General features: G+C 33.7%; 1 protein-coding gene across 2 annotated transcripts in view; it reads left to right on the top strand.

Annotated features, from left to right (window-relative positions):
- Positions 1-20,395, top strand: part of TOGARAM1 (TOG array regulator of axonemal microtubules 1) — an 85,160-nt gene extending 64,765 nt beyond the window's left edge. For both annotated transcript variants that reach the window (XM_043490258.1, XM_043490257.1), the window contains 9 exons: positions 2,062-2,167; positions 2,470-2,705; positions 3,107-3,265; positions 6,040-6,166; positions 8,492-8,610; positions 10,285-10,474; positions 12,644-12,863; positions 16,121-16,207; positions 16,821-20,395. In XM_043490258.1, coding sequence (XP_043346193.1) covers positions 2,062-2,167; positions 2,470-2,705; positions 3,107-3,265; positions 6,040-6,166; positions 8,492-8,610; positions 10,285-10,474; positions 12,644-12,863; positions 16,121-16,207; positions 16,821-17,074 — 1,498 coding nt within the window. In that variant the 3' untranslated portion in view covers positions 17,075-20,395. The remainder of the gene's footprint in view (positions 1-2,061; positions 2,168-2,469; positions 2,706-3,106; positions 3,266-6,039; positions 6,167-8,491; positions 8,611-10,284; positions 10,475-12,643; positions 12,864-16,120; positions 16,208-16,820) is intronic.
- Positions 20,396-20,876: the final 481 nt, after the last annotated feature.

The raw sequence follows: 20,876 nt of genomic DNA, 5'->3' as shown, positions 1-20,876 counted from the left end.
AGCGTTTAATGAAATTAAAAATTAAACAAAATTCATGGAATACAGCTAAATTAGAGGAGAATTCATAGCCCTGTAATACCTGTATTATAAAAGATGAAAAGTTTTATATCAGTAACCTCAGGTTTCACCTAAAACTGAAATGCAGATGAAGCCCAAAATAAGCAAAGAAAGAAAATAATAAAGAATGTAATGGAAATCAATGAAATAGAAAACAAACAATTGGAAATACAAATGAAAATAAAAGCAGTCTCTTGGAGAAGATAAATATAATTGATAAACCTTTAGTCAGACTGATGAAGAAAAAGAGAAGAAACAAATTACTACATCAGGAATGGGAGAAGGAATATCATCACTATGGATCATACAGCTATTAAATAAATAATGAAGGGAAAAATAAATAATAAAGGAATATTATAGACAGCTTTAGGCCCATAAATTTGACAGCTTAGTGAAATGAACAGGTTCTTGGAAAGACACAATCTACCAAAACTCACTCAAAAAGATACAGATAATCTGTATTACCGAATATCTCCTGAGGAAATTATATTTGAATTTCTTTCCCACAAAGAAAACATCATGCTTGGATAGTTTCACTAATGAATTATATCAAACATTTAAGGAAGAAATCAATTCTACACAAACTTATAGAACATCGAAGAAGCTGGTGTTCTTCCTGTCTCATTCTTTACCATCAGCATTACCGTGATACCAGAACTATGCAGATAAATGTTTCACATGAACTTGAAAAACCAGTCTGCATTCTGGTGTTGGTTGTAGCGTTCTGTCAATGTTAAGAAGATCAAGTTGGTTGGTGGTGGTTGAAAGTGTTAAATTTTTTGTATACTTACTGGATTCTTGTTTATTTTTTCTGTCAGTTACTGGGCTTTTAAAATCTCTTAGTTTAAGCTTTGTATATTCCTTCTTAAATTAAGTTGATTTTTTTGGTTGTTGTTGGTTTCTCTTTAGCACTTAAATTTTGTTCAGTGTTTTCTGGCTTGCATATTTCTGACCTAAAGTCTTTTATCGTCGTTATCTTTGTTCTTCTGTATGTAACTTGCCCTTTTTTTCTATGGCTGTTTTTAAGAATATTCCCTTTAATAGTCTTTTCAGTAACTTGATAATGATATTCCATTTTGTGTTTTTTTTGTGGTTATCCCGTTGAGGATTTGTTCTTGGATCTGAGAATTTAGAGCTTTGATCAAATTTGGAAAATTTTCAGCCACTCTTTCTTAATTTTTCTGCCTTCCTCTCTTGACTCCACTTTCTATTATTCGTGTTTAGAATCTGGTTGTTTATGCGTCTGAATGGTAACTGTAAGAGTTTTATGCTTATCCGAAAAATGAAAATCTTGAACCAGACATCTGCTAAATAGATTTACTCTTGCCACCTTGGAATCTTGGGTCTTTTCTCCCTGTTATCCCATAACTTATTCAGGGGATTTAAATGCTTAAAAAAGTAACCACTATCAATATTACCAACTAAGGAAATTCAACTTACATTTTTCAAATGATTAAAATGGAAACCATCAAGTTTGAAATGTAATGTCTCAGTCCCACTTAAATTTACTCTCTTGTTAGTATTCACCTACCCTTCATCTGTCTCATTAGGTAAGATGATGAAGAACAAATACGAGTTACATAACCATCTTATTGATGTTTTTCTGCTCTTGGATCACCAACAAAATTATGGCTAGTTATTTAATCTTCCATTTTTGTTTTATTGCTTCCCTCACATTTGCCATTCCTTTCCTTTCTATTCTCTAAAAAGAATATGACATACTTACTAGTGGAGAAATGTTCCTTTTTATTTACAAAGCATATGTTTAATTTGACTGTCAGTAGTGGTTTTGGCTCATAAATGGTGTTTTGAATCAGGAGTAGAACTATGGGAGTAAATAAAACTTTCCATATCTTTTATTTGAGCTTCCTGCATGATAAGGGAAGATAGACAGGGTCTCGTCATTGGCAATAATCCATACTCACAAAAGAGGAAATCTGAGATCCCGTTCCAGTGGAGCCACATTTAATACATGATTTTGTTGTTTGTTTCTTTTTCTCATAGGGAGAAGAAAATTGAGGGGCTGAACTTTATTAGATGTTTAGCTGCTTTTCATTCTGAAATACTGAACACAAAGTTGCATGAAACAAATTTTGCAGTAGTTCAAGAGGTAAACTTATTTTTCAGCTGAGTTAAGGAGTGTTTGGATAACAAAATATAAACATGCCATATTTACTTGACCTTAAAAAGAAAAGCTGTACTAAATGAAATCAGTAGGCTTGTATGAAAAGTAACTCATGCCTTACTTTGCCACATTTAAAAAAATTTATAAAATGTTGATTTTTTTTTTTAAAGACATAGTGTTATACATATTAAAGCATGTTGCTTTGATAATAAATTTGGCTTTAAGGTCATTATTACTGATTTTCTTTCAAATTTCAGAAGAATGTACATTTTGGAAATTTTTTTTAGGTAAAAAATTTACGCTCTGGAGTTTCTCGTGCTGCTGTGGTCTGTTTAAGCGATCTTTTCACTCACCTGAAAAAGAGCATGGATCAAGAACTAGATAATACCGTAAAAGTTTTGTTGCAGAAGTCAGGAGAATCAAATACATTTATAAGAGAAGATGTTGATAAGGCATTAAGAGCTATGATCACTAATGTAACTCCTGCACGTGCAGTTGTTTCTCTTATCAATGGAGGACAAAGGTAATGTTCAAAATAACCTGGACATGTCCTTAAACTAAAAATGCAGTTGTTTGTAATCTGGGGTATAGGGGGAAAAAGCAAATTTCAATGTTATTTCAGTCAGAAAACATGTATTAAATAATTCATTATGATAAAAGTCAGATTAGGTACTAAGCATACAGAAGACAATAATGTGATTTTAATAGTGTTACTTACCCTCATAGATCTGGAGCTAAATAAATGTCAGTGATTATAACTTTTGTTTTTAACTTCTTGGAAGGGATAGCTAATGTAAATAATTTGTCATTTTGGCCTACAACGATGATGGCTGAGGCTTAGGAGTAATCATTTAACTTTTAAGGTATATCTTTGGAAAATAGTTTCTACATCAACTCTATTGTAATTGAGCATGTTTCCTCTAGCCATTTACACATTGCAGTAAGAAGATGTGCAGCCCAGCATTTGTCAGATGTGGTAGAATTTATGGAACCAGAGCGTGCTTTATCTGGAACAAAGGATATGGCTGACCGTATATTACCCGCTGCTGCTAAATTTGCTCAGGACAGCTCACCGGAAACCAGGTGAGTAGATGCTAATATCATTTGTTGAGTCTCTTATTTACTACAAGGGCTTAAATGTGGAAACAAAGGTTAAAGAAGAACGAACATTTTTCTAAATGGAGAAGCGGGACCCCCACAGATTGGTGCCGGGGGATGATCTTTTTTGACTGATTTGTAAATGATCTTGAGGGAGTGCACAGTGAATTTTCCAAATTTACAGATGACACTACATACTTCTGGGTAGTGAGATGCCATGTCCTAGGGATGCTCTGTATGAAAACCGTATGAGACTGTATAAGTAGGCAGAAAAGTCACAGAAGAAATTCATTGTGGGCAAATATAAGGTAAATGCATTTAGGGAAAAATGATGTATTTCCAAGCAGTTGGGTAAAATCAAGGAAGAATACAGGAAGCAAACTGAATAGCATGAGATATGTGCACTTAGAAAATTTCCATGAATTCTTAATTGCTGTTGTACTCGAAGAACAATTTTATGAAGGTTAAGAATGGTCAGAGAAGGGTAACAGAGTAATTAAGAAATGGATGGTACTGTAGCTGTAATTCTGACAGAAGTTTGGATGTAATCAGAAGCTTAAGTTCAATTCCTAGCTCGAGCCACTGTCAGCCCTTAGCAAGTTACTTAACCTCTGTTAGCCTCTGTTTCATCATCTATAAAATTAGTAAGGTTTGACTAGATGCTTATAATGCCCCATACAGAATCTAAAAATTATGGCAGTTATATGTGAACTCAGATTAAAGGGAGAAGGTAGGATCTTGACTTTGTGGAGACTAAAAAGTAAAGAAGGACATCAAACTTTTAACATTTTAAGACAGAGAAGTTCATTACTTTATCTACAGTTAGTCTTGTGGAAGTCATTATGTCAAAAAAATATTATAGAAACTAACTATATTCATTTACTATTACTGCATAACAAATAACCACTAACATAGTGATTTAAGCAACATAGGCTCTTTTAGCTTACCATTTTTAGGTTAGAAGTCTGGCATGCTTAATTGGGTTCTCTGCCTAGGGTTTCCTAGGGCTGATATCAAGGTGGTATCAGTGCAGGGCTCTTGAACTATAGAAGAATCTGCTTGCAAACTCAGCCTGTTGACTGAATTCAGTTTCTTGTGATTTTTGGACAGAGGTTACCATTTCCTTGCTGGCTCTCAACCGGGGTCTTTTCTCAGCTCCCTCACGTCCACCTGAATTCCTTCTCATGCAACCCACCTCCGTCTTCAAGCCAGCAGCAACAAGTCGAATCCCTCTCATGCTTGGAATTTCTTTGACTTCTTTTTCTTCTACCAGCTACAGAAAGCTCTGTGCATTTAAGGGCTCGTGTGATTGACTTAGGTCCGCCCAGATCATCTCCCTATCTTAAAATCAGCTGTACCATTAAATATAACATAATCCTGGAAGTTATATCGTATATTCACAAATTGTAGGAATTAGAGCAGGATATCTTTGGGGGAACCGATTTAGAAGTTGTGCATACCACAGTAAAGTTCAAAACAATTTAGGAGGGTTGGATCATAATAGACCAGTTAGAAACAAAATAAAATTTACAATAGTTGTTTTTTGTACATTTTGACTTTTCCTTTTCTAATCCATTTTGTCATTTCTTAGATTCTTATTTAAAGTTTTAAAATTACAAAATAATGACAACTTTCCAGTTATAGTATTTCTTACATTTTTTGTCCTTTGCTTGCTCATTTGCTTGTTTTAGCCATTCGCATATCATTAAGGTCTATGGTAGACCTACAGTCCTTACCATTCAGGGATAAAAGTTAAGAGTCAGCTTTGAAACTATAACTGAGTATGAGCTGCTTATCTGGTGTTAACCTTATTCTGGTTGTAGGGCAAGAAAACTAATTTTTATTCTCTGATATTACCTCCCTTTCTGTAATTTCATTACATTTGAACAAGTCTAGTTGGTATAAATGATTCTGAGATCATCTTATACATCTCCCCCACAAAAGCTTTGCCTTCTCTGGTTCTTCTAGTGTCATACATTCCAAGTTGTAGGGGAAGGTATAATTGTAATTATTTTAGGGTCAAGTCTCCAAGAAGAAGAAAAATACAGTTTTATGAGGTAATATAAGACCCCCTGTCCAAACATATCTCCAGTATGCACTTCCGCCACATAATTTACCATCATATTGATATCCTGGCTTAGGGTATTACCCCAAAAGAATTATGTTAAAACTAATGTAGCATTAAAAAAAAAACCTAGTTTTGGAGAACATTAGACATTTTGTTAATGTATCAGCCACAATTTACCAGCTAACTCTGGATGTATTGTAGATAGCAAAGAATAGGTTTTTGAAGAATTGAAGCCCAGGTAAGTTTTGGCAAGAAAAAAAAAAGAGAGAGAATCAGAAGTACAGAATCTTGGGTTGACTTGGGCCAGGACATCTGGCCAGCCTGTGAGCAACAAAAGGTCACCAGACAAGGAAGTCAGGACAAACACTTATTTTAATTCACAGTTCTGCCAAATGCCAGTCTTGATATGGACTCTTGGGTGCCTGAAAAATAGTCATAGCTTTTGACTCTCCATGACATATAGCTAAAAGATTTGAAGCTACGTTTTTTTAAAGGTGGGTGGCAGGAGAATGCCATACTCTCTAATCCAGTTAGTACAACTACATTTCAGTGGCTTATTTAATATAGGGATGATAATCTTGATGTTGATAGTTTTTTTTTCTACTGGGGGAAAAAAATCAAATCTAAGGACAGAAACTTAAGCTTGTTAAGATTTACAGAATTATTTTACATATTTCTTAAATATCCATAGGTATTATGGTCGAAAGATGCTTTTCCTCATGATGTGTCATCCTAACTTTGATAAAATGCTTGAAAAGTATGTCCCATCTAAAGATTTGCCATATATTAAGGAATCTGTTAAAAGCTTACGGCAAAAGGTATGTAGAAGAAATTTATTTTATAACACAACTTTAAAAGCAATGTTCATTTGCTGAGGAAGGTAAAGGATAGAAATAATTACTTCTTTGGTTATTTCTGTTAACCATTCAGAATAGATCTACAGGAGCATTTCAACAACTGCAGTACTGAGGAGACATTCATAGTGTCAGTATATGTTTATTGAATAGAAGGTTAATATTTGGTAGAATGTCGTAGTGTGGCTTATTGGAATTACAAGACTTGTGTTTGAATCACAACTTGAGAAGTAGCAATTATATAATCTTACACACATCATTTCTTTAACCCAAAATTTTTATTTTTATAAAATGAGGATAATGTTTATTACACTTAGTTTGTACTTTATTTACCTTGTACGTTCCGTTAGAGCTTCTACCACATTGTTGATAAAGGAGTTCCTTGAGGGGAAGCCCCATGTCTTATATATCCTTGTAGATAATGAGTATTCAAAAATGTCTGTAAATGAGTAACTGAGGGACTATCAAGTGAAATGAAATGTGAAAAGTGCTTTATAAAGTAACCCAAAAGTTGGTAATGTTATTTTTCTTACCTTTGAGTTTCTTAACTATAAAAGAGTGATCAATTTATAATTATCATCTCTATATAGCTAAAGATTATAAACTTTCTGAATGGGTTAATCATGTTCCCCCCAAAACCAAGGGCTTTTACTTTTTTTTTGTTTTTTGTATTTGTTATTTTTTTGTTTTGTTTTTGTTGTATTATTTTTTTATTTTTTGTTTTTTTTAAAGACAAAAGACAGGAGTGGGGGAGTCTATCAATAGTAATATTAGGCCAGAGCCCTTTTTCAAAAGTGTAAAGTCAACCCTTTTAAAAGAAAATCGATTCTTGGGCTTCCCTGGTGGCTCAGTAGTTAAGAATTCACCTACCAATGCAGGAGACATGGTTCAATCCCTGATTCAATCCTGGACGATCCCACATGCCACGGAGCAACTCAGCCCAGGTTCATAAGCCCAAGCGTCACAACCATTGAGCCTGTGCTCTGGAGCCCAGGAGCTGCAACTGCTGAAGGCCGCTTGTCTAGAGCCTGTGCTCCACACCAAGAGAATCCACCACGATGGGAAGCCTGCACACTGCAACTAGAGAGTAGCCCCTACTCAGCACAGCTAGAGAAGAGCCCAAGGAGTGTGGATGACCCAGCACAGCCAAAATATAAATAAGTAAATAAAATTATATATGTATAAAGAAAATCAGTTCTTTTTAGCATTGGGAACACAACGAGAATACAATTCCCTGCACATTTTGTTACCTATAAGGTAATGGAAATGAATGGAGTTGACTTCCTTATAAGATGGGAAAACAAATAGACCTACTTTTCATATAGTTGGTGTTTAGTCACTAAGTTGTTTTCAACTCTTTTGCGACCCCATGGACTGTAGTCCACCAAGCCCCTCTGTCCATGGGATTTCCCAGGCAGAAATACTGGAGTGGGTTGCTATTTCCTTCTCCGGAGGACCTTCCCGACACAGGGGTGAAACTTGCGTCGCCTGCATTGGCAGGTGCGTTCTTTGCCATTGAGCCACCAGGAAAGCCCCTTTCATATAGTTACCTGCTCAACATACATTTTTGTTTAGCAAAAGAAAAAATGTAGTCTATTTCCGTATTTTTGCAAAAATGTGCTTAGTTTAATGATGTGGAATTTTTCTGTGGTAATTTATGTTATTCCTCTCTGGTCAACTTAGGTAAAAGATTCATTTTTGAAGGGATACTCCTTCAAATATGTGTGGTGATAAACATTTTAGAGTATTTTTTCTTCTTATTGGTGTGAGATTTCAGCATTTTTCATATAGAATTTATCAAAATAACCATGTAAAAATTATCTTACTAAAATGAGGCTGATTATATCTGTGAGTTATTTCAAGTACAAGTATCAGAAAAAAAAATTTTTAAATAGTTCTTATTTAAATGTTTATTCACATACTGGTATTGCATAGGAATTCATTGTTTATGTGATGTATTCATATTTTCTATATAAATTCATGATTTCCATATAGATTTTAAGCTTTAAGAAGAGTAGTTATAAAATATAGATATGAAGGTTTGCATTTTAAACAGTTATACCAAGTCAATATCACTTGCTAGTGTTGGGCACATATTTTGTTAATTTACTACTAATTGCAAGGTAATTTATATATCTGATACCCTTTAAAACATAAATATAGCAGATTATTAAAATACATTCAGTTATAAGAGATCAGCAATGACTACTATGAAAATTACATTGTCCAAGTTAATTTCACTTTTACTAGTTTTAAGACTTTTATTTCACTGCCTCTCTTTATTTACAGGGTTTGGGAGAGATACCACTAGATACTCCTTCAGCAAAAGGAAGACGATCTCATACTGGCAGTGTTGGAAATACAAGGTCATCATCCATTTCTAGGGATGCTTTCAATTCAACTGAAAGGTAGAATCATTACTCCCTACTGATGATAGTCTCATTTAGTCTCATGGTAGTCTCATTGGAATATTTTCATGAACTATTCCAGGGGTGTTTGTCAAAATTTAATGGAGTTTTGAAAGTTGGTAAGGACTTAGAAAATATGAAATAATTTGATTTAATAAGGCAATTATTTATTCATAGCACCTTGCTTTTACGTGAACTAAACTTTAGTAAAACTTTAGTGTTATTGAACTTGTCAATATTAGGCCTGTCGTGGACAACTCTTAATTTTTTTCAATTTATAGCCTTTACTTCCCCCCTTGATTATAAAAGTAATACATAGTTACGGTTAAGGGAGAAACAAACCTGTATGAAATACAAGCATTGAAAGAGTATAACCAATCATTTGTAATAACCATCAACCAGAAAAAGAAATACTCTTAAAATTTTTTTAAATATAATTGTATATGTAATTTTGTAACAGGTTTAAACTACTAAGCAGTATTTAATAGATTGATTATATAGTTTTTAAAAATCTTTCAGAAGTATTATGATCTCTTTGGTGTATTTTAAAATATGTTTTAAACATTACTTTAAAAATTATATGAGTAGATGCGTAGGTATCTTTCATATTTTCTGTGTTTGTATAATTTTGAATAATAAATTTTATAAAAAATAAAAATCCATGGAGTTTTGGAGCCTTGCTCTTCAAAGTGTAGTTCACAGAGAGAGTACTACACACCCTGAATGTAATGCTATATATGAATGTATGTTATATATGAAAGTTAAGAGAGTATGTTCTGAGTCCTCAAAACAAATAAAAGTTACTTATTAAACTTTTTTTCTATTTCTTTTAATTTTGCACCTATATGAGATAATGGATGTTCACTGAAGTTACTGTGATAATCGCTTCGTGAAATATGTAAATCAAGTCTTTGTATACCTTAGACTTACACAGTACCGTGTTTCAGTTATATCTCAATAAAACTGGAAGAAAAAAAAAAGTGTAGGAGAAACAAAGACTTGCTTAGACAAAAAATGAGGGAATTTGTTGTCGTTAGATTTTCTTTGCAAGAAATGTTAAAACAGTTCTTTAGAGAGAAATAAAATACTATAGGAACTAGCTTGCTTCCAGAATAGAGATAGAAAGTTCAGCTTGAGAGGTTAGCCTTTAGCTAGCATCAGGTAACCAGGATTTCAGGAGGATTCCCCACCGTTGTCTAACTGATAACAGTAGTTTACTGTGCCTCTGTTATTTGGGCAAACAGTGTGAAGAACTGCTTTCTTCCTGGAAGTTGGGAATTTTGGTATGTCCCAGGCAGAGGACCAATCATGAACAACTCCCCATTAAAAATGCTGGGTACCGCACCTCTAAGCTTCTTTGGTAGACAACATTTGACATGTATTGTCACAGTTTGTTGCTGGAGGAATTAAGTTTATACTGTGTGACTCCACTGGAAAGGGACCCTTGGAGGCTTGCATCTAGTTTCTTTATATCCTTCTACTATAATAAATCTTAACCGTGAGTAAAACTACATGCTGAATCTATGAGTCCTCCCAGCAAATTACCAAACCCAGCAGAGACATTAGGGACCCCCAACACAAGTATTGTGGCTATGGGTTGCTTTGTGAATTTTTTAAAAGTGAATACATGATAATTATTTATTATGTTTGTGTTTTACCTTTGTTTCACTTTAGAGAGGTAACTGAAATTCGTGAAATCACCAGAAAATCAATTCCCCGAAATTCCTTAGAAAGTGCTGAGTACATTAAAGTCATAACAGGTTTATTAAATGCAAAAGATTTTCGTGATCGTATTAATGGGATTAAGCAGCTTTTATCAGATACTGAAAACAATCAAGAGCTTGTCGTTGGAAACATTGTGAAGGTAAGGACCGTCAAAATCAGTTTTTATCTTCAATCAATAATAGTTAATAAAGTTCATCAGTATAATAATTGGCTTATTTCTTAATATTACATATGTATATTATTTTAAAGTGTTAAAATTTAGTGAAAAGTTTTGACTCCTCCCACTAGATGGTGACTCCTTGAAAGCTTTATAATCTCAGTGTTCTTAGAACCTGGCAGTCAGTAAATATATATGTTGAATAAGAGAGTCCCTTGGTGGCCTAATGGTTAGGATTCTAGACTCGATCATAACCCAGGTTCAGTCCCTGGTTGGGGAACTGAGATCCCCAAAAGCCATGCAGTGGGGCCAAAAAAAAAAAAAATTGAGTAAATCAATCAGTATTTTAAAAACCAGAGCATTTAAGAGACTTGATATTTAGTTCAGTTCAGTCGCTCAGTTCTGTCCGCCTCTGCGACCCCATGGACTGCAGCACTCCAGGCTTTCCTGTCCATCACCAACTCCCAAAGCTTGCTCAAACTCATGTCCGTTGAGTTGGTGATGCCATCCAACCATCTCATCCTCTGTCATTCCCTTCTCCTCCTGCCTTCCATCTTTCCCAGCATCAGGGTCTTTTCCAGTGAGTCAGTTCTCTGCATCAGGTGGCCAAAGTATTGGAGTTTCAGCTTCATCATCAGTCCTTCCAATGAATATTCAGGACTGATTTCCCTTAGAATGACTAATTGGATCTCAAGAGTCTTCTCTAACACCACAGTTCAAAAGCATCAATTAGGCGCTCAGCTTTCTTTATAGTCCAACTCTCACATCCATACATGACTACTGGAAAAATCATAGCTTTGACTAGAAGGACCTTTGTCAGCAAAGTAATGTCTCTGCTTTTTAATAAGCTGTCTAGGTTGGTCATAGCTTTTCTTCCAAGGAACAAGCATCTTTTAAAATTTCATGGCTGGAGTCACCATCTGCAGTGATTTTGGAACCCCAAAAAATAAAGTCTGTCACTCTTTCTATTGTTTCCTCATCTATTTGCCATGAAGTGATAGGACCGAATGCCATGATCTTGTTTTTTGCACGTTGAGTTTTAAGCCAACTTTTTCATGCTCCTCTTTTACCTTCATCAAGAGTCTCTTTAGTTCCTCTTCATTTTCTGCCATAAGGGTGGTATCATCTGCGTATCTGAGGTTATTGATATTTCTCCCTGCAATCTTGATTCCAACTTGTGCTTCATCCAGCCTGACTTGATATTACTTAGGAATAAATAATGAAATTTTAATATGTAAATTAGAAATCTGCTTGTGCTAATTTTATATGTTAATATATTTATAAATATGCATTTGTATATTTTATAACTTATATAGAAAGACTAGAAGCAATAGAAAGGGAAACAGTAATAAATCTTAGTGGTACCAGAGCATAGATTACTTATGCTTCATCAGAATTTGGTTCAGTTAGTTCCATTAGTAATTTAGTCATTAAATTCTACTGGTAACCTACTCCATTATTCTTGCCTGAAGAGTTCAATGGACTGAGAAACCTGGCAGACTACAGCCCATGGGGTTGTAAAGAGTCAGACACGACTGAGTGGCTAACACTAACACTTATATATGATGTATATCACAGATTATTAGTTAATAGTCTCATTCTCACAGAATAGCTCTTTCCTCACCTGACATAGTTAAATTGCTCAGCATTTACTTCATTATATCTTGAATTTACAAAAGCTAAGAATTAGAAGAGGACGGCTCTATTGTTTAAGTACTCAGGTTAAGAGGTAATAATAAAAACTTAAATCTGAACCTAGGTCAAATCTCTGTAGTAAAACCTACATGTCTACTTCTGTTACAAATAGAGATAAGGATAGAAACCTTTAAGTTCTTAAAGTTAGCTAAACTAACCTACACATTTCAGAAAACAGCATTTTTTATTGAACCAAATTTCTCAGCCTTAATTTAGTAGGATTTCTTTTTAGGTGGATTTTGAAGCCTTCTCTTTTTGGGGGAAGAAGACTGGACACTAGCATCCAATTTTTTATGAAGTTCCTATTATCTCAGTCCAAGTTAAATAAGATGTGTGTGTGTGTTTTTAAATAGTACATTTATGCTCTAGTAGGATGAATACTATGAAATGCCATTAGGAATTTAAGTATAATAGATATCAACATTATTTCACTTTAATTTACCAATTTACTTTCAGATCTTTGATGCTTTTAAATCTCGGCTTCATGATTCCAATAGTAAAGTAAACCTGGTGGCTCTAGAAACAATGCACAAAATGATTCCTTTGCTTCGAGACAACTTATCTCCTATAATCAACATGCTAATCCCAGCAATAGTAGATAACAATCTGAATTCCAAGAATCCAGGCATCTATGCTGCTGCCACCAATGTTGTTCAGGCACTGAGTCAGCATGTAGGTAAGAAATCTTACTTTGGCATTCAAATTATTTTGGCTTTACTTTTGTGCTTTCTCATTCTACACATTTTCTAAAATGCCAAAAATGTAGCTATTCAATTTTTGTCACTTAATGTGATAAAATTTTTAAAATTTTCTCAATAGCAGTTTTAATTATTTTTAGGGATTAAATACCATTCCATTAAACTGATTTTCTCTACCCTTATTTTTAACTTTTCAGTTCTTATTTTTCTACCTCAACATCACATCTGATACAAAGTTAACTCAAAATGGATCATAGATTTAAATGCAAGATTTAACTGTATAACTTTTAGAATATATGAGAAAATCCTTAGAACTTAGGCTTGGTGAAGAGTTGTTAGCATGGCATTAAAAGTATGGTCTATATAAAGTTCATAAATTGAACTTCATCAAAATTTAAAACATTTCCTTTGCATCCCATTTCTGTAATGTTGTGGTTATCATGTTTACTTCACATTTACTTTGCAAAAGACTTTTTTAATTTTTTTAGATCAAAATGTTTATTTTTGTGTTAAAAAAATAAGTCCAAATAGATAGTGAAATAAATATAGTTTTTAAGTGTCCCATCCTGGGCTCTCTTTTCTAGAATTTAGTAAACAGTTCAAGTTTAGGTTGCTTCAGAACCTGTTTAATTACTATGAGGTCTCCATCCTAGAACCATGTTTCTGTAGTTTAGCTCATAATTAACTGGACAGGTCATCCTCTATGATGCCATCTTTCCAGCTGTCCTTCCAGACAAATTACAGATTTGCAGAAAATATTTGCAAACCACATATCTGATACATATGCTTATCTAGAATGGGCTTCCCTTGTAGCTCAGTCAGTAAAAAATCTGCCTGCAGTGCAGGAGACCCAGGTTCAATCCCTGGGTTGGGAAGGTCCCCTGGAGAAGGAAATGGCAACCCACTCCAGTATCCTTGCCTGGAAAACCTCATGGACAGAGGAGCCTGGTGGGCTGCAGTCCATGGGGTCGCAAAGAGTCTGGCATGACCAAGCCATTAACACTAACTCTTGTCTAGAATATATAAGGGACTTCACTGGTAGCTCAGCTGATAAAAAAAATCCACCTGCAGTGCAGGAGACCCCAGCTCCATTCCTGGGTCAGGAAGATCCCTGGAGAAGGAAACAAACGGCTACCCACTCCAGTATTCTTGCCTGGAGAATTCCATGGACAGAAGAGCATGGCAGGCTGCAGTCCATGGGTCACAAAGAGTTGGACACAACTGAGCAACTTACTTTCGGAATATATAAAGAACTTGTGGAAATTCCATGGCACTTCCACTGCAGGGAGTCCAGGTTTGATCCCTGGTTGGGAAAGTAAGATCCCAGAAGCCACATAGTGCAGCTAAGAGAAAGAGAAAGAGAAAGAATTCTTAAAACTCAACATTTAAAAAAAAAAAAGAAAACCTATTTAGAAAGTGGGCAAAAGACATGAGGGAAACACTTATATGGATGGAAAATAAAAACATGAAAAGATGTTTAACATCACCAGTCACTAAGGAAATAAAAATACAAATTAAGACCATGATCATTATGCAAATTTATTAGTCTTTTTGGGTAGTTATAACAAACTGCCATAGCTTGGGTGACTTATAAACAACACATACTTATTTCTCACAGTTCTTGAAGCCTGGGAAGTCCATGATCAAAGCATCAACAGACTTGTTGTTGGGTGAGGGCCCTCTTCCTGGTTTGTAAGTGGCCATCTTCTGGCTGTGTTCTCACATGGTGGAAGGGACTGGGAGTTCTTGGAGCCTCTTTTATGAAGGCACTAATCTCATTGATGAAGGCTCCACCTTCATGACCTAATTTCCTCCCCCAAAGCCCCACTTTCAAACACCATCACACTGGGGATTAGGTTTCAAGGTATAAGTTTGGGGGGGCGCCTGCAAACATTCAGTTCATAGCAAGTATTAGAACAGCTAAAATTAAAAATAGTGACAACACTAAATGCTAACAAGGTGCAGAGAAACTGGATCTGATACATTGCTGGTGAGAATGTAAATAAAAAATCAGAGCCACTTTAGAAAATTGTTTGGCTGTTTCTTAAAAAACTAAGCATGTACTTACCTATCAGTTGTTTTCCTAGGCCTTTATTCCAGAGCAATGAAATCTTATGTTCATGCAAAAACCTGTACATGATTGTTCATAGCAGCTTTGTTTGTAATAGCCCCAGACTGTCAATTGCCTAAGTATAATTCAGTGGGTTACTGGTGAAAAAACTTGATATATCCATCCCATAAAATACTTAGCAGTAGAAAGGAATGGGTTATAGACACATGCAACAGTTTGGATGGATCTCAAGGTCATTATGCTGAGAGAAAAATGCCAACCCCAAAAGGTCACCTGCTGTAGGATTCCATGTGTATGACTTTTTCAAAATGACAGATTTGCAGAGATAGAAAACAAATAAGTGTCTATCAGGATTTAACAGCAGTTTAGGAAGAGTGAGTATATGTATAGCTATAGATCTTTGTGGTGATACAATAGTTCTGTATCTTAACTGTAGTGATAGTTTCACAGATCTGCACATGTGATAAAATGGCATAGAACTGTATACACATATATAGTATATAATATTATATATTATGTGCTATAACTATATAGTATATATATTATATACTATATACTATAATATTATATATTATATATACTATATAATATATATACTGTATATGCATATGTATAGTATACTATATGTATACTATATAATACTACTATATTATTGTTGATTATGTATACTATAATGTTATGTATACTATAATTATGTAAATTTTCACCAGGTTACAAATCTGGGTGAAAGTACACAAAGCCTCTTTGTACTATCTTTGATATTTCCAGTGAAACTATAAAATTAAAAATTTGAAAAAAAAATCAAGGTAAAAACTATACCAAAATTTCAATTCTTTATTTCTTTTCTTTTTTTTTTTTAAATAAACCTGTATACTATCATTTGGAATAAGATGCCTAGGAGATAGGTAGTTCTTTTTCTTTTTTATGCCATATGATAGCTCCTTTAATATTCTGTGAGGTATTTTTACTTTTTATTTGCTGTAAGAATATTACTGTATTAAGGTTGTATCAAGAATTTTTAAAAGTTGTTAACTATGTAGATTAAATCATTCTAACGTTTTCATCCATTTACATGATTTTTTCCTTTCAATGCTATGGAATGAAAAATAAATAAGATCTTATAACTGTTTAAAAATGTGTCTATGTGTTATTCTTTTTGTTTAGATAATTACTTACTTCTACAGCCATTTTGCACAAAAGCCCAGTTTTTAAATGGAAAGGCAAAACAGGATATGACTGAAAAGCTTGCTGGTAAAGATTTTTAAATTGTTATTTCTTAAGAAATAGTTGATTAACTAAGGATACCCTGATGGGCATTTCAACTCAATTTTAGGATAGCTACTAAGCTCAATATCATTATCTATGAAGTAGAAATAAATTGTATAATCATCTGTAAAAAGACCTTTTAAGACTTTTACCCCAAAAATTTTCTTCAAAAGAATTTTATTCCTTTTTCACCCCAGTAAAAAAGTCTCGTTAGGAGAAATAGGATCAATAAAAGATATTAAAATCAAATATTGGTACACATAGAAAACTGCTGTTTCAAATTGTGTTTAATGAAAGGTCCAGGAGTTTAAAATATGTATGTCTTGATTAAACTACATTTGGAAAACATTGAGATGAATTTTTGGTTTGATTTCTGTTTTTACTGTTTTTGCCTGTCATATATAGATTTCTAATACTTGAAGATCCCAATCTTTGGGGGTAAAGTTTCTGGCCTTACTTTTTTTAAGATGCTGAACATTTTAGCGTGAATGTCAGGGAAGAAGCCTAGTTTATTTTATATGCTTTTTAATTGTCAGAACTTGAATTTGTTTGTTTGTTTTTAAAAAAAACCTCACTGTTTACTATTTTTGTGTTTCAGATATTGTTATGGAACTTTATCAAAGGAAGCCCCATGCAACAGAACAGAAAGTGTTGGTTGTTTTATGGCATCTCTTAGGGAACATGACAAATAGTGGCTCTTTGCCTGGAGCTGGAGGAAATATACGAACAGCCACAGCTAAATTATCAAAAGCACTTTTTACACAGATGGGTCAGAATCTGTTAAATCAGGCTGCATCTCAACCATCACATATAAAAAAGAGTTTAGAAGAATTGCTTGATATGACAATTTAAAATGAATTATGAGTCTTTGATGAAATATGATGAACAAAACTGTTTACATGATGACAAATGGAAGTTTGTTAAAGTTAGGTTTTCAGTGCCTGCGCTTCTCATCCAGTAATTAAGTCAATAACTATTTTTATTTGCAGCCTATGAGTACACATCCGTCCTACATCAACCCTATCACTTGCGCCCATCACACAAAAATCTAAAATAATATAATCTAGTGCTTATGAAATCTGAGGCATGTGGAGTGAATCCAAAAAAAGTTTTAATGTTTTTGAGAAAAGTCCCGCTTATTTGCACTATTCTGTAGAAACTGCAGTTTGTTGCCCTATATGTACAATTAGACTTTTAATTAAAAATATACTTTTTGTTATGTAATCATGTTTTGCTATGTCTCATTACTCAGCCTTGTTTTATGAAGTGGAAGAAAAGTCATTGAACTATGTTGTCACAAACTATGTTTTATGTGCTATTTGTGAAAAATATGTATTTCTGAAATCAGTCTGCTAATATGATTGTGCAGTATTAGCTTGCTTTTGCTGCTGTGTTAAGTGAAATATTTGCTTACCAGTTGGGTTTAATCATCTATATAATTGTGAAATTTTACAAGTTATAATAAAGCATGATGACCAAAGTTTTAGAAAACATTTAAACATTAAATGCACGTTTAAGAAAACGTGTTGAATGTAACTTCCCTATTTTTGTGTGCAAACACTAAATTTTATTTCTATATGTCCTGACATTTATAAAGGTGTTATTTTGCCCAGTTGTATAATTCTCAAGTATAGTGCCAGGTCTTCTCTAGCTTTTCTCAGAATTCTTGGGCTACAAGTACTGTATGCATCTTAAAAAAGAAAAGGAATGTTATATAATAAAAGGATTTATTTCTGTAGATGTGTGAGAGGTGTCCTATTTTTCCAATTTCAATGTATATTAAAATGGGAAATATATATATTAGGTATTGACGTATCACTTTCACCTGTTATACTTGATGCAATTTTGACCTATCTCTATTAACCTAACAGTAGACCTGCGTTATAGTTTTACAGAAAATTCTCTCTGTGAACTTGCACAAGCCACTTGCCAGATACAGGCCTCAGTTTTCGCATCTCTGACCTGTGAAGACTAGACTAGATGATTTTTAAGGTTCCATTTTGCTCTAAAATTCTGTGATTCTATGTTGTAGTTTACTCTAAGATCACTTTATTACAATTGTAGACTATCTTCATTGTTTTTCACTTCTTGTGTCATTAACAAATGTATACATTTCTAATGTATTTGGCTACTTTTAAAATTGTGGTTCTTTGTATTAATCTGTAATTTCTGAGCACAATAGTAAAAAAAAGTTTGAAGCTAATCTGAAAGGAAAGATGTGGCTGCTTTTCCTGTATTTATATACACTTTTATAATTACATCTAAAATTCATTTTCTTCTAAATGTATTTTATTATATGCCTATTATTTAGGTCAGAAGTTAGCAAACATTTTCTGTAAAGCACCAGAAAATAAATATTTTTGGCTTCGTAAGCCACAGATTGTGGCATATTCTTTGTTTTGCGCTTTTTTTTGTTTGCTTGTTTTTTCTTCTTTTTTTTTTTTAAACAATCCTTTAGAAATATAAAAAAGTTCTTAGCTTGGGCCTCTGATGTAGTTTGCCAAAGCACCTGGCCTTGACTTTTGACTTCACTTGTAACTCTGAAATCATCATTAAATTTTGCTTCACCCTTTATGATACTTACTATTAAAATAGTTACAGATTCTAAATTTTATTAATTTTGACCATTGCCTTTGTTTCATTGCAAATGTGCCTACTAAAGTTACACTGCTTGTTGGACATACTGAAGGTTAAATTTTAGATTTGAGGCCAAAGAAGAGCACTACTTTATGCATAAACTTAGTCATCCATTATTTTCAGTAGATAAGAGTTTTAATTTTGCATTGAAAAAAGTACAGTAAGTATATGACTATTAATAATGTGGAAACTTCATGCAATCTGTGTGTTTTTGTTATAAATAAAATATCCATAACAGAGTTCCACACCTTAAATATTTTTCTGTATATTAGCAACTTGATACTTAGCATGCAGAAGTCTAGCATTCTACTGCCAAGAATTGTTACCAATCTGGAACTCAAAAAGAATTGGAGACTGATAGAACTAAAGAAAAGCTGAAGGTGTAAATAAATTGAAATAAAGGATTTTTTTTTTACAAGCAGTGATAGTGATAAAGTCTAACCCCACCAGCACTTCAAATAAAAAATTAAAAATTTAAATGGCATATTTACCCAACAGAATCGATAGCATATATTTATTTAAAATGTTAACCACAGGACAGTGTTCACAATATGTTAAAGGAAAAAAGCCTGACTACATACATACAGTGTCTCTATTTATTAAATATACACACACACAAGACAGAACTGGAATTGTATACACCAATATGAGAATAATGTTGGTCATCTCTGGATAAAAAGTTAATTTTTTCAGTGTACTATTCTGCAATTTTTATTTTTTTTCAGAAATGAGCAACAAGTATTGCCTGTGTAATAAAATTTAAATTGCATAAAATCTGAAATTAAGGTAAAAAGAAAATAAAGAGACAAAGTAGTGAAAAAGTGCTTAGGAAAGTAGTGATATGACTAGAAGGAAGATGAGAAGAAACGGAAGCAACAAATTATAAAGAGCAAAAAAAAAAAGAAAATTAAAAAATTATAAACAGCATAAGGCTTTGATTTAGAAACCATGGATTTGGAACCCAGTTTTACTATTACTTGTTAAACCTTACATGTATCCTGCAGTTGGGGTGAGGTACAAAATTAACATGGGATTATGTATGAGAAGGCATTTGTAAACTCAAATTCTATGCAAAGTTAACTTTCCCAGCAGCAAATGAAGTTGAGGAAAGAAGGGCAGAAACCTATAGAAATCTTTAGTGCCAAAATAAGCTAATCCTACTTACTTTGTTGCTGGTTAGGTTAAATAGATCAAATGAAGGGAAAATCATTTAAGTACTGTATTAACATTAATGAATTAAAGTCTCATAATGTGTACTGTAAAAGAGTACCTAAACTCATACTTAAACTCTTCTGTGGGCAACAATAGGGTAAACAGATTTCAGGGGATTAAAGTGAATCATAGGTTTAGCAAAATAGTCTTTTTTTTTCCCCATTTTAAATACTGGAGCATGGAATGTTTGATTCAGTGCTATGTAAAATTAAGACAATGGTGTGGTACCAAATTATGGCCCAGTCTTGAATGTGCTGTTCACCTCTACGTATCTTGGGTGCCTTGGCCTATACTGGGCGCTGAATAAATAGTACTTGAATAAAATGTTGAATGTTATGTATGTTTGAAGTATATTCTGGAGAAATGTTTTCAAGGGTTGTGCTGAATAAATTAGAAAAGTTAACCAGTAGAAGACATAGCTGGACAGAAACACACATCTGAAGGCATCCTGTAGCAAATGGACTTCATCCAATGTTCCAGCCTAGTGGATTGATAAGGTATGCCTTTTCAATGTGTTAAAAGATTGGGAGGTTACCGCAAGTTTCAGCAGGAAAGAGGGTAGTGATCTACTTACTGGGCAGGGCTCAGAGCCAGATTCTAGACAGTAAAGGTCTAAAGAATAGAAGCACTGAGAATCGAAAGAATAGGTCTGAAAGGTACTCTCATGGCAGGCTTGACTAAACTGATGACATACTTAGATTTGGAACATAAAGGAGTCAAAGTTAATATATTAAGTTTCTCACTCTAGAGACGTGGACGCTGATACCATTAACTGAAATGGAGAATACTCCGAGGAAAAGCAGTT

This window comes from Cervus canadensis, chromosome 17 (assembly GCF_019320065.1).
Source record: "Cervus canadensis isolate Bull #8, Minnesota chromosome 17, ASM1932006v1, whole genome shotgun sequence".
NCBI classification, from domain to species: Eukaryota; Metazoa; Chordata; class Mammalia; order Artiodactyla; family Cervidae; genus Cervus; species Cervus canadensis.
The sequence above is the reverse complement of the archived record's forward strand: the minus strand, read 5'-3'. Positions and strand labels throughout refer to the sequence as shown.